This window comes from Notamacropus eugenii, chromosome 5 (assembly GCF_028372415.1).
Source record: "Notamacropus eugenii isolate mMacEug1 chromosome 5, mMacEug1.pri_v2, whole genome shotgun sequence".
NCBI lineage: Eukaryota > Metazoa > Chordata > Mammalia > Diprotodontia > Macropodidae > Notamacropus > Notamacropus eugenii.
The window spans coordinates 356,092,943-356,107,008 of record NC_092876.1 but is presented as its reverse complement, the minus strand read 5'-3'; the positions used below and the strand labels follow the sequence as shown (position 1 = coordinate 356,107,008).

The window sequence follows — 14,066 nt, the reverse complement described above, 5'->3', positions numbered from 1 at the left end:
ATATGTATATATATATGTATGTGATGATAATTCAGGGAAGACATATACAATTTATCACAAAAGAAATAAAACAAAATTATTTTTATTATATAAATATATATAGTTTAGATAGAGTACAGAGCATGTCTTTCAAGGTAGTTTTATTGAGATTTTTTTTTAAAGGATCATAACAACCAGCCTTAGTTGAAAACAAAAGCAGTTTTATTAGAGAAGATCAAAACATGAATTGAGATAGTTTTTCCAAGCAGACTCTGGTATATCTAGATTCCAGGGTACTCCATCATCATTCTCTAAGATAAGTAGATGTCTATGACTACATTCGTCAAGTCTAAGACACAACCCCTATGAGCTGAAGGGTTTCCTAAGTGTATAAAGTTTTACAACAATGGTGGCTATCGTTCTGGTGTCATCTATTACTTTAGATAGCTTAGGACAAAAGATGTCAATGAATGCTACGTAAAGGTTGTATAATTATTAGGACATTATCACATATGGATCAACTTGTTTCCTTCTGTTGTGTCTCTCCTTTTTCAACAGATTGTTAACCTTGTCTCACCTTCCTGTGCAAGGGGTTTGTGATTTGTTTTAACCCCTTGTTTTTCTCCCAATAGCTTCCTTTATCTGATGCCAGAATTAGGGTCTAGATTTCTGCCTCATTTTTAAGGTTTTGGGTGCAATTGTGTAAGCAGTTTGTCATTATAGACCACTTAAGTATCTTCTTCAGAGACCTGAAGAATTTACTGTGAAAGAGGGAAAAGAGGGGAAGTCTTGGCATGACATTAATTGCATTCTGCCAAGTTTTGGTCTGGGAATTACAGCATGACCTTACCTTTTCTGTTTATAATCATGTTTTGAGTCTTTGTCAAATTAGGTTCTAGAACTGTCAATTCATGCAATATCAATGAAAGCCAGGGGTGCAATCCTCAGTGTCAGAGTCAACCAGGTGATGGTTTCCCTGTTCAAGCGGTCTTCAGAAAAGTCCTGCCACCACCTTCGTGAGACCACTTTTCCAATCCTTCCCACTGCTCCAACATCTCTACCTGGGATCTATTCAGCAGACAAGACCACTCAGAACCATTACTAAGACCTCAGTAGGTCTTTCATGAGTGTTCCAGCAAGAAGTCTGCTGATATTTACCCCTTGTTTTTGTTGTTGATTCATCAGTGCCTGCCACATCAATGGTAGTTTATGGTACCAATTAGGTATCTGATCTAGCATGTAATCCCAACATCAAAACAGCACCATAAGCAAATATGAATAAGTCCTCATGGGTTCCCCCTTACATAATAGCAAGTTCTATAGTTTGAGCTCATTGAGAGACATGTGCATAAATATTATTTTTTTGATTAGTGATCATATCTCTTTATCAACATTAACAATGTCTAATTAGCTTGCAGCTAAAGCATTTAATAGATAAAATATCTACCAGTTAACCTCTTGCTATTTCTCCTTAATTTTTAGATCTTTTTTTTCTCTTTCTTTATTTCCAGTCTTTTATCTTTTTCATATACATACCACATTCCACACGAAATATCAATGGATCAAATTAATACAATAGAACAAAACAAAAAAAAAGCAAAAATATCATTTTAAGGTATACTTAATAATGTATAGATAGACAAGCTTTAAATAAATCTGAATTCTCCAACTAAAGTTTCCCACACTTCCAGGTATCATCCACTGTGCATGTTGTTTGTCCTTCATTCTCAAAGAGGATCATGGCATCAGGAAGATGATAGATGCCATGACTTGCAAGTAAATTGGATTTAAGTAAGGCAGGGCTGTACAAAGTCACCAGCCTCACTTTCTCCTCCAGAGCTATCTGGGTCCAGTGGCAAGATATAGACCAGGAGGACTGGAGCTGCCCCCCTGTCCCTGTCCACTATGCAGTGGAAACAACAAGTCACAAAGTTTGTCATAGTTCATATTTAAGTCCACAGTACAGATTCTCCTGTGTGAAATCACTGCAGATGACGATCAACTGCCACAATCCAGCTTTAATTCCTTTAGATTCTCAGAACTGCAAAAACTGCCCAAAGTTTATAATTTCATCACAATTCAAACCCTTTCCCTTCCTTGTTTCCAAAAAATGCCTTCTGTGCTTTGTGTTCTCATCGGCTTGTTGCACTATGCAGTCATTCTTTCTGTGTCTCTGGTCACAGTTCCTTGTCAGGACATACTACCATGCTTTAGTGGAAGGCCTCTTGTTATATCCACTCAGTCAGACGGAAAGCCCCCTAGGCTTAAACACTAATAATTCAGTAATGATTACAGAAATAGTTATTCAAGCAAAAGCAATGAAAACCTCTGAAAGCCAACAACAGCAACATCAGCTGACCTCTGTATGAGACTTAATGACTTAAAGCTGCTTTGAGTCATAAATACATCACACTCAATCCTTGAATAATCTTATATTTAAAAATTCTATTTTCTGACTTAATATGTGATTGAACATTTTATGCTCCTTATGCCATTATGACTAATTTCCCTTCTCTTCTTTCTTCTTATCCTGCTATTCAGGCATATTTAAATGAAAGCTTGGACTTATATCTAAAAAGATAGATAGACAGATAGACAGACAGACAGACAGATAGACGATAGATAGATAGATAGATAGAGATAGTTAGACTGGAAGTCAGGAAGACCTGGGTTCAAATCACATTAGACCCTGCACAAGCCACTCAATCTCTGTGAGCCTCAGATTTTCCCTCAATAAAACAGAAATAATTATACTTGTAGCACCTACCTTAGAGGATTGCTGCTTCTCTTATGAAAGCATGTATGTGCTTTGTAAGCCTATCACTGCAGCTAGCCCAGACAATGCCAGGCTGAGGCGACAGGGACTAGTGACCTTTCCCAATCCCTAACCCTTCCCTATCCTCCAGGATTTCTCCTGAGTTCATTGCTCTCGGGTCTCCCATTGCCACAGTAGGGGAACAAGGCTCCTAATATACTTTATCATTTTCTCTCCATCTCCCCTCCACCCCCCACCTCAGATTCCTGAGGAATAATTCTAATTTTGGTTCTCATTTAAGGGGTCTAGCAGAGGGGAAGCAAAAAAAAAAAAAAGAGCATGCAGAATACAAACATGAATTCGATTTGGAACAATTTTTTTCTCACATGGGAAAGGAATTGCTAAGCAATAAAGAATCATTGAATGATTAAAATCAGTTGAAAGGCTAGTATTCAAACATCATTGAGAACTTTGAAAACAGCTTCATTCAGAAAGCTGCTTATTAGCTATTTTACATTACACATCTACTGAATAAAGTTCAATCAGTGCCAACTGGTGGAATTTCTCTAGTAGGGGACTCTTGTCTGGCCAGTCTGCCTTTGCCATTGGTTCCACCAATGCCTCAATGAGACTATTGGAGATGGGGAGAGGAGAAGAAGATGCTAACTCCTTTTAGAGATCTCATAAGACCCTATACCAAAAGAAAGAAGACACCCCCATCCCAGATCCAGGCTTGCTGAAGAGGCCATGAGCTCATGGCTTGAGATCCAGTATGAAAGTCATCTTCACACATGGAAGCCAAAATGAAAAGTCCTGAGGGCAGGCATTGCTTTTTTAGTTTATCCATGAAGTTCATCAATTAAAAGGTTCATCATGGTCAATAGGAAGCAAATAGGAGATACTTGCCCCTGATAGAGAGAAGGACCCACCTCCATGACTTATCCATAAGAGGGCATTATATCAACCTTACGGTTTATAGAACTTAAATATTATGTAAATGTGAGCTATGATTGCTACTTGCTAAATCTGTATTTTAAAATTAGATGTATATGGAACTCATTCTTCAAAACCAATTTTGCCTGTGAAGCTCTTTTCTCTATTCTCCTGTTGCCAAATTCTCAAGGTTCAAACGGTTATCTTAAAAACAAGAATAATTCCTATAGTTCACTTTTTTAGCTTGCTTATTTTAAACATATTCTGAGAGTCTCTTGCTTATTTTAAACATATTCCTTTCCCATGAAATTCATGCATGTGCAGTATGCCAAGCACACAAATGTGATAAAAGAAGGTACAACTCCTTTTGCCTGAAAGCAGGATTCTGACCTTTCACCAAAACATAATCACATTCTAATTCAACAATTTCCAAAAATTGAAGACAACCCTTGACAATGTTATGTTGAAATTCATTTCCCTCCCACTCTGGCCAAACCAACTGTAAAATTATGATCCCAAGTTTTGTCAACCATTTGTGCTAAATTCAAAGAATATTGGAGTCCACAGTTCCATGTGGCTGGGCTTTCTGAAAATTTTCTTTCCCTGAAATACTGAACCCCTCCCCCCACCCGCACTCTTCTCCCCCCTTCTCATTAACATAGTCAAAGACGGATACATTTTTAAGATTGTGAACTTTGTGCTTTGCTAAAGAAAAGGAACCTTACTTCTTAACCAAATTATTAAAACACCAGTGAACACACATATCTAAACAGCACACATGAGTGTACACCCTCCCGACACAAGTAAGACAGCAGAATATCTACGGAACCATAAAATCCTCCACATAGCTGTCTGTCAGAGGAAGTGTACTCCTGCTTCCCTTAGTCTCAAACGCAGAGATATCTAAAAGCCGTCCTAAACCCATGTTGCCACTTTTGCCACTTGGGCTTCTGTCTCAGAGTCTTCGCCTGTTTCCTCGGAGAGCCCTGGGAAGCTATTTCTCTCCTTGTGCTGAGCAGGAGCTCTGCAGTTAGCTGGAGAGCTGGGATCTGGTATCGGTCTCCTTTCTTCTTTTACCGAATGGAGAATGTTTCCCACCTTATTTCTGGAAAGATGCTCCCTTAGGAGGGAAATCATTTCTCCAATGGTTCCCCTGTGCTCTGACAAAAGCGCTGTGATGAGTGACTTCCACTGCAGAGGAGCCGAGTGAATTAACTGGGCCCTGTTGTGATTTGACAGTATTACCGCATTAGGTCCTGCCAGGCCCGAAGCCTCCCCCAGATAAATCCACTCTATCATGGCTTCCTCACGCAGGTGCTGCACGGCATCCTCTAAGGACATCCACGAACTGGGCAAAGGGTCATTATGGTCCGCCCGAAAGGGCCACCTTTGCCGCCAGCACTGAATGCACCAATCCAAGAGCGGCGCGTAGGGTACCTCCAAGGGAGCGCCCCGCAGGATTGCGTTGTAAAGCACGTCACGAGTCAATGGCCCTAAAGATCTGAGAGCCTTAGCATCCAGCACCAGGGAATCCGCCCCTTTGTCTAACACCTTCAGAATCCATGCTTTCAAGGATTCTCCTGGCTTCTGCTGGTATTTCTCAGTGAGTGAGGCCAGCTCATAAGTAGTTAAGCTTGGAACATCTCTAAATGCACTTTGTTGCCCTCGGAGGTCTGTGGTCACCCGGCCTCTGGACGCAGATCTAGACCTGACCCACCTCTTGCGCTCCCAATGGGGAAGGGGAGATCCTTTATAATTATCCTCCCGAAAAGTCCTAGTCCAGTCTCTTTCCCTAGCCCTGCTCATTAGTCGTTTCCACTTTACCGGTAGTGTTCGGCCATCTGGTGCTGTTGGGTCTGGAGATATCTGTTGCGAAGGGGTTGGCTGAGGCACCGTTGGTGGCTGAGGGACCTGTAGGGGAAGTGCTGGTATCTGTAGGAGAGGCGAGGGTGCCTGTCGTGGAGGTGCTGACGAGGACGTTATTGGTGGTGCAGGTAACTGCTGGAGAGCTCCCGGCGGAGACGTGGCATCTGGTGTGAGTACCTGTTTCGGAGTTACTGGCAGGGGCGTTAGTGGTAATGCCGGAGCCTGTTGGTGTGGAGAAGACGCCTGGGGAGAAGATGTTGTTGGCTGGATCTGAGCTGGACCGGAAGCATCAGAAGAAGCGCCAGGATCAGGGGAATGAGCAGAGGAGATGGCAGAAGACGAGGGGGCAGATCCAGAAGGGGAAGGAGCATGGGAAAGGGTCGGAGAAGGGGACTGGGAAAATGCAGGGGACGCGGGAGGAGGAGCAGAAGGCTCAGGCTCCTGTTCAGGCTCAGAGAGGGGCGGGGTAGGCACTGAGAAGAAAGTTCCCAAAGAAGGCATTGCCAATTTAGCTAACTCAGCCTCTAGAGCTTCGACCTTGGCAATCTGAACTTTCGAGGCCTCTTGTAAAACTGTTTGGGCAGTTGCTTTCGTAGTATTCTTGTTCTGCATGTCCTGGAGTTTCTCGCGAGCTCCATCCAGCTGTGAAGCCAATTTCTCAATCACAGTGAGCATCAACCAGAGCAAACTGCCTGTGGCACCCCTCCTCCTAGGAGTCAGCCTACAAGTAATCCACTGACTCACTCCGTCCGGATCTATGGGGCATTCCCCTTTGTTCCAGTGCACAGGACTGCTGAACTGGGAAAGCGCTTTAGCCACACAATACCACCTGTTGGTGTATGACCAACCAGGAATTCTCTTAGGAACATCTTGTTCCCCTTCTCCCTTAAATCGTCCTTTGAAAAAGCCCATTCTTGTTGAAAAGTCACATATCAGACACCAATTGTCCTGGGTGGGCTCATCCATATTCTTCATCAAGATGCACACACAACAAGACACAGTTGAAAGTTAAAATCTGCTCTCTACTGGTAAAGAGGCTGGCTATTGAGTGAATCCTCCATTAAGAGTGAAAACAATTTTCATATAAAAACATATATAGGTACATCACCATGTCCTTGAGTTAGGATAATCCTGAAGATCCTTGGTCCCTGGGCTTCTAGATGTCAGCATTCTTCAATGTGCCTCACAGTCACCACTTCAGGCACCAAAATCAGGGGAAAGCCTCTGATGAAGAGGTTTCCTCAATTTATACAGTTCTAGAACAATGGTGGCTGTCATCCAAGTATCGTGTATAATGTTTATAACTTAGGACAAAAATGGTTATTATCCAGATGCTGTGTAATTTTTTAAAAATCTTATTTGCATATAATTCATTACACAAAGATGCTATTTTATCTCCTCCTGTTCTGTATGTCCTGTTCCAAAATGTTGGTTGCTAGCCACATTCCAACTTCTTGCATGAAATACTTGAGATTTTTAATGAGTTACAGTTACCTATTGGTGGGAGATAAGATTGTAATAGTATTTTGGGGTCCTATTGTGGAGTTTCTTGAATGCTAATCTGAGGAGTTTGGATACTTCACTTAACAACAAAGAACCATTTAAGGTTTTTCAAACGATGAGGGTTCACAAAGAGTCAGACACAACTGAACAGCAACATGGTGTGTAGAAGTTTTCAACTGTAGGTAAGATAGAAAAGTCCCATGGTTTTTAAGGTGTGGTTCCAAGCCAGATGATAATACACTCCTTAACATCATTTCCACTGATAAAAGTATCTCCATTTTTGATGCTGAACCACTTGACAATGACAAGTACTTTAGTGGTGAAACTTGCCCTTTCCAAGTCTTCAGTAGGTTGCTGAGGAGACAGGACCCACAACACTTGCGGAGGCATTTGTTTGATTGGATCCCTACAAGAAGTTCCTTCTTTGAATAATTGGTGTGGGGCCCATGCTAGAAGTGGAATTCTTGGTCTGAGAGAGGACTACAGTTTTCAAGGCTCTTAGACTTACCTGCATGTCAGTGGTAGGGATGGTAAGGGATGGTGGGCTCCATAAAGGCTGAGTGAAAAGGGAGTGGGGAAGAGATTGGAAGCAAAGATCCAGTGGAGATAATTTATTGTTGTTGTTGTTACTTTAGTCATTTTAGTCATGTCTAACTCTTCATGACCTTGTTTGGGGTTTCCTTGGTAAAGATCCTAGAGTGGTTTGCCATTTCTTTCTCTAGGTCATTTTGCAGGTGAGGAAACTGAAGGAAAAGGGTTAAGTGACTTGACCAGAGTCACACAGCTAGTGTCTGAGGACAAATTTGAACTCAAGAAGAGTCTTCCTGATTCCTGGCAATTTAACTTAATTAATTAAATTTAATTTGTCACTTCAAATGTATGAGCATCTCATTCCTCTATGGAGTCACATGTTACTTGGATTCATTGGGGAAAAATATGGACTGAATGCCCATCAAATGGCCATCCCACCAAAAGCCCAGCAAGAAATCATATGCCAAGTAGCAAAGTATTTCATTGAAGTAGAAGAGCAAAGTGAATAACAGGGGAAAACATACTGGTAAAATGCTCTGGATTTGGAGTCTAGGACCTAAGTTCAAATTCTGGCTCTGACACTTACTAACCTGTATGACTAGACAAGACAAAGGAAAAAAAAAGGAAAGGAGACAAGCATTTATTACCTACTATGTGGCAGGCACTGTGTGCTAAGTACTTCACAAATCTCATCTCATGTGATCCTTGTAAAAACCATTGGAGGTAGGTGATATTATTATCATCCCCATTTCATAGATGAAGAAACTGAGGCAGAAAGAGGTTAAGTGATTTGTCCAGGGTCACACAGCTAGTAAGTATCTGAGGCTGGATTGAACTAGCTCCAGGCCTAGTGTTCTATCCACTATACAACCTAGCTTCTTCTACCTGCCTCTAATCCTCAATTTTTTCATCAGTAGAATTAAGGAGTTGGACAGGGTGGTATCTGAAATTCTTTCTAGCTCTATATCTATGATCATAAGACCCTTTCAATCTATCATTCTCTGATCATTCTTTAGCCCATAAACAGATGAGTATAATTTCCTACATATTCAAATATTGATGGGAAGGGAGAAAGAAATCTCTGGAAATCTTATGCTCTGAGATGAGGAAGGGTTTTGGCCTTAGGGGCATCTGCCTTTCACTGTATTGAGACGCACTTTTCCTGCCTGTGTCCTCCTGCCTTTGTCATTGCTGCTGAAGAGCAGCTGGTCTCACTCTATTGATTCTGCCTTTCATTGCTTCTTAGTATGGCCCCCAAGCTCCCTTGCTTCCTCTGACTCAATAGCTGTCACCTATTTAAGTTCCACTCAATCATTGCACTCACATTGATAAACTCATTCAAGATGTCAAATCTTGATTGAAGACTTGGATTAAGATTATGAATAAATTCATCAGTCTGGTAGAAAATCAGCTCTTTCTGAGTTTTGCGACAGTTTGGGGTTTTTTTTTCTATATTTGTAAACCCAGTGCCAAACAAAAGTTCACTAAAACAAAATTCGGCACTTGTGTAAAACTTGATAAAAATAGTATTTCGAACTGTAGAGTCACTCACCAGAAGTGTACAAAAAAATTCCCACAATTCCCTTGACATTTTCAGTGTCTTCTGATTGCTGTGCCTAGTCTATCACGACATCTCCCTTTTCTTTAGAGTTGTGTCCACTCCTCTGCTGTATTGTAACCTCCTCTGATGCTTTGTTTCCTTTGCTTTTTCAGAGTGAGAACCAACATGGCCAGTCAAGACATTTTTCAGCCATGTCAGTCAGCCTCACAGCTCTTTCCTGGCTAAACAAATAAAAGAGCTCCATCTACTCCAAGACTTTCTCAAAGGAAAGTCCTCAGACTTGGAAGATTCTTAGCAGAGTTAAGGTAACTGCATTCCATTGTCTTCTTCCCTATCTCAGGGTATAGGCAGGGGCCCCATGGTATAGAGGCAACCCACATGTGCTGAAGACCTCTCAGTGAGTCTTTCTGAAATTGAAGACAAATATAGGGACCCTTTTCTATGGACCCTTTAAATTAGCATCATGCCTCTTTGTCACTAGTGCTTAACCATATAAATTGTCTTGAAAACTTTTATGTCTCCAGAATACATTGGAAACAAAGTTGGGCAGGAACACAAACTGGCAACTTTCTTTGGCAAAACCCTTGTCCCCCTTACACAAACATTTATTAAGTAACTATTAGAAAGGAGACACTGGGATGCAAACAACAATGAAACAGTCCTTGCCTTGAGGGGAGAACAAAACATTTATTAAAGACCTACTTAGAGCTAGGCATGTACTTTACAAATATTTCATTCACAACCTTGTGAAGCAGGTGCTATTATATATATTGTATGTTTATATTTTATAGTTAAGGAAACTGAGGCGGACAGAGGCTAAATGACTTGCCCAGCTACCATGTGAGGTTGGATTTGAACTCAGATCATTCTGACTCCAGGCCCAGTGCCCTATCCACTGTATCACCTAGCTACAGGAAGGAAGGAAGAGTATTCTACTGGAGGGATAAAACATGTCCTCATTGATCATTTTTGAAAATGAAGGATGTACAACAAGAAACAAATGAATAGAAGGTCATTTGAAGAAGGAAAAAGCAACAACTGAGGGAACTGGAGAAGGAAGACTTCCCAGATGAGATAAGCCTTAAGGGAAGATAAGAATTTGGAGAGGTAGAGAGGAGGTTGCCTGTATAACATGCTGATTTTTGAGATTGCTGCTCAGTGACACTTTGGGGTTTTCTTGGCAAAGATACTGGACTGATTTTCTGTTTCCTTCTTCAGCTCATTTTACAGATGAGGAAACTGAAGCAGACAGAGTTAAGTGACTTGCCCAGAGTCACACAGCTATTGACTTCCTGATGCTAGATTTGAACTCAGGAGGATTAGTCTTCCTGACTCCAGGGTAGACACACTATCTATTGTACCTCCTTGCTGCCCTTAAAATGTTGACTAGTAAATGACTAATAGTCGAATTCAGCTAAACTGTTCAATATGTGATGGGCAATAATGTTAAATACATCTAAAATGTCAGGTAAAAGGTAGTTTGGAGTGATGGTGCTGAATGCCAGGCTAAGGAGTTTGTTTAAGAGGTTAGAGGGGACCCCTGAACATTTTCAAGCAAGGGAGGAACTTGGTCAAACCTAAATCTTCAAAGGTGACTTGACATCTTTATAAAAGACAGATTGGAGAGAGAGGAAAGTCTGGAAAAGTAAATCATTTAGGATAATTGGGGGGGATCATGAGGGACTAGAGCAGTGGTGGAGAACCTGTGGCCTTGAGGCCACATGTGGCCCTCTAGTTCCTCAAGGCAGGAATCCAAACTTCATAGAACAAATCCCCTTAAAAAGATTTGTTCTGTGAAACTCAGTCAAAAGGCTGCACACAAGGACCTGGAGGGCCATATGTGGCCTTGAGGCCCCAGTTTCTCCACCCCTTGGCCTAGATATAGTTTGGCATGTGAGTGGAAGGAAGGGGATTAATTTGAGAAGTGTTTTGGAAAGAGAAACAAAAATTAACAATGAATCTGACATGAGACAGAGGGAAATGGGAGGGAATTCAAAGAATCTAGGATGACTTCAAGGTTGTGAACAAAACTCCAACACCATCAGTTGACTGGATCTCTGTCTGGGGTTCAGTAGAGTAGGAGCTAGTTTACAAGGACAGATTTAAAATGGTGGGGGGAGATGATTAAAGAGGCAAGCTCCTAGACAAGATGGGAAGGGATGGGATCAAAGACACCAGTAAAAAGATTGACCTTGGAAGGAAGAAAAGCCACCTCTTTCTCAGAGACTGGAATGGAGGAGGAAATTGGGGATGATATAGAAGAATTTTGAGGTATGGTATAGAGGCAACTAACAATTGATGGTTTTTCTTTTCTCCGTAAAGTTAGAGGCAAGTTCATTTGCTGAAAGGAGAAAGGAAGGGATCTTGTAGGAGTCTTGAAGAATAAGGAAAAGGTTTGGAATTGTCACTGTGAATAGTGCAATGGGAGTCAATCATGGAAGAAATAAAGGATTGTCAAGTAGCAGTGAGGGTCCAGTTGAGATTAGATAACATGAATTTGTAGTGAGCCATTTGGCACAGTTCTGAGACTACCACTTTCAGGAAAAGGGTATAAGTGCAGAGAAGGCAGATTGTGGGTTAACCTTGGGTTGGTAAAGAGTAAGGGCTAAAGGACAAAAGGCAAGGGATTCAAGGACGGAGGCTTACTTAGAGGATTGGTAGAGTGTGGCCTCAGGAAAGAACAAAATACTGACTTTCTCCTTCTTCTTAAAGGAAGGGAAAGACTAGTGGGAATGGCAGTACACTGGGCCCATGGTCAGTGCACTCTTATGGATAGATTGCAGTGTCTTGTTGAATTGGTCAGTTCTAGAATCAAGAGTATGAAGGGGACATAGTGATGGACTGGGAGAATTGGCAAGTGTGAAGGGATTACAATGAACATGAAAAACTGAGTTTAAAGGGAGTGAAGCAGGGACAGATATAGAGGAAAAGGGGATTATGATCCAAAGGTCTGAGAGAACCTATTTCTAGGTAATGATAAGATCTACAATATTAGCATAGGGGCAGCTGGGTGGCACAGTGGGCAGAGCACTGGGCTTGGAATCTGGAATACTCATCCTGAATTTAAATCCAGTCTCAGACACTTTCTAACTGTGTGACCTGCGCAAGTCCCTTAACCCTGTTTGCCTCAGTTTGCCCATCTATAAAGTGAGCTGGAGAAGGAAATGGCAAACCATGCTAGTATCTTTGCCAAGAAAACCCCAAATGGGGTTACGAAGTGTTGGACATGATTGAAATGACACAAATAGTATTAGCCTCCCTGCCAGTGGCTGAGGTGGATATCATGAGATTTGATAAGGTTAGTGAATTAAGAGGCCAGGGTATTTGTGGGGAGAGGGAGGTGTTATTGTATATTATATATTATACATATTAAAGCCCTCCAATAAGAGGTTGAGGTTTTGGATGACTGTGAGCCAGTTATGGAAATCTTTGAGAAAGGAAGAAGAGTGACCTGAAAGTGAGTAAGAAGATTAACAAATATCAAGCACCTAGCAGAGTTCACAGTGCCGGGCACTTTTTCTTTTCCTTATTTTTTTCTTTTGGACCCGGCCATTGATTTCATTGGTATAAGGAGCTCTCATTGACCAATACAGAGTATCTTACAGCAAATATCAAACATGCTGTGGAGTACAATTTGGACTAGATTAGAATATAATTAGGAAATATTTGACAAAATAAATGAAAAATAGGTAACATTAAATATGACAATATGTGGCTGTAGGGATCTTTATGTATAGATAAGAGGCCCCCATTACTATTTGAGTTTCACACCACTGTCTTAGAAGCCCTTAGGAGCCCTGAACCCTGAGAAGTTAAGTGACTTATCCAAGGTCACTCAGCCAGAGAGCCTCAAAGGAGATGACTCAGTGATGGAAACAGAAGGGACATCTGTAGGTGGCAGAGAAGAGTACGGAGTAAGCTTACTTCTCTTCCTTCTTTCAGAGAGTCAGAGGTAAGGGAAAATGGAGGGTAATGGGGAAAGAAAGAGACAACAAACACACCCTACTGGAGAGGGTGATCAGAGATGTAGTATATTGATAACAATAACTGATTATAATAGCAAAGAACATGTATATAGCACTTTAAAGTTTTCAACACCATCAGTTGACTGAGTCTCTCTCTGGGGTTCTGTGAGGATGGGGGGCCAATTTTATTCTAGGACAGTGGTCTTAGCTTTTTCTGTCTCCAGACATTGTTGAGATGGGAGTAAAGGGAGAAGGGAGACCAGAGCAAGAAATTTGGGTAAGTAAATATCCATTAATCTGTGGGACCACTTAAATCAGTGCCAATTCTTTTGCTACATCTTAAAGTGAAGTTGAAGAGAGGATGATTCACTTTGCCCATAGCACAATGTACTTATTTCCTATGAAGATGTGGAGTCTGAGAGGCTCAGGGGTTATGGGTTACTGAGGCATTGTTTTCTCAGATTGTCTGATGACCCCTAGGCACATTATACTATGTCCTTGTGTATTAGTTTCTGAATAAATGAGGCTTCCAAATTTGGTACTTGAAAGGAGCCAGTGCTAAGACCCTTTCTTCCTTTCTGGGTCTACTGAAGGTAGAGGGTGATCAGGGTGGTATAAGGACCTCAATGTTAGTTATTCCTTCCATTCCCTTTTGTTGATAAGAGGGATAAGTAAAATAATAATAATTGAGTATCTAGAGTTTAACAGGCATGGGGCAAAGAGTCTTTCTCCAAAAGCAGAAATTTACAAACAGAGCAGGAATTTTAAAAGGGTGACTGAAAATGCCTATATTCCTTTAAGGAAGAAGGTAGAAACAAAGTGAGGATGATGGGCAGAACTGACTGAGCAGAGATTGTGACAGGGTGGTGAGATTGAAAGGTCAAAGAAATGTCTCATCAGGAGAGCAGCCTGACGGTCTCTTGGGGTTTTTTGATGGAGGAGGGAGTTCTTTTTCAGAATTGAGAGGGTGATA

The 14,066-nt window shown here is 41.4% G+C and overlaps 1 protein-coding gene across 1 annotated transcript; it reads right to left on the bottom strand.

Moving 5' to 3' along the window:
* Positions 1-181: 181 nt before the first annotated feature.
* LOC140506658 (uncharacterized) lies at positions 182-6,741 on the bottom strand. The gene has a single exon (XM_072614027.1). The coding sequence runs from the start codon at positions 6,506-6,508 to the stop codon at positions 4,583-4,585; it is 1,926 nt and encodes a 641-aa protein (XP_072470128.1). The 5' UTR covers positions 6,509-6,741; the 3' UTR covers positions 182-4,582.
* Positions 6,742-14,066: the final 7,325 nt, after the last annotated feature.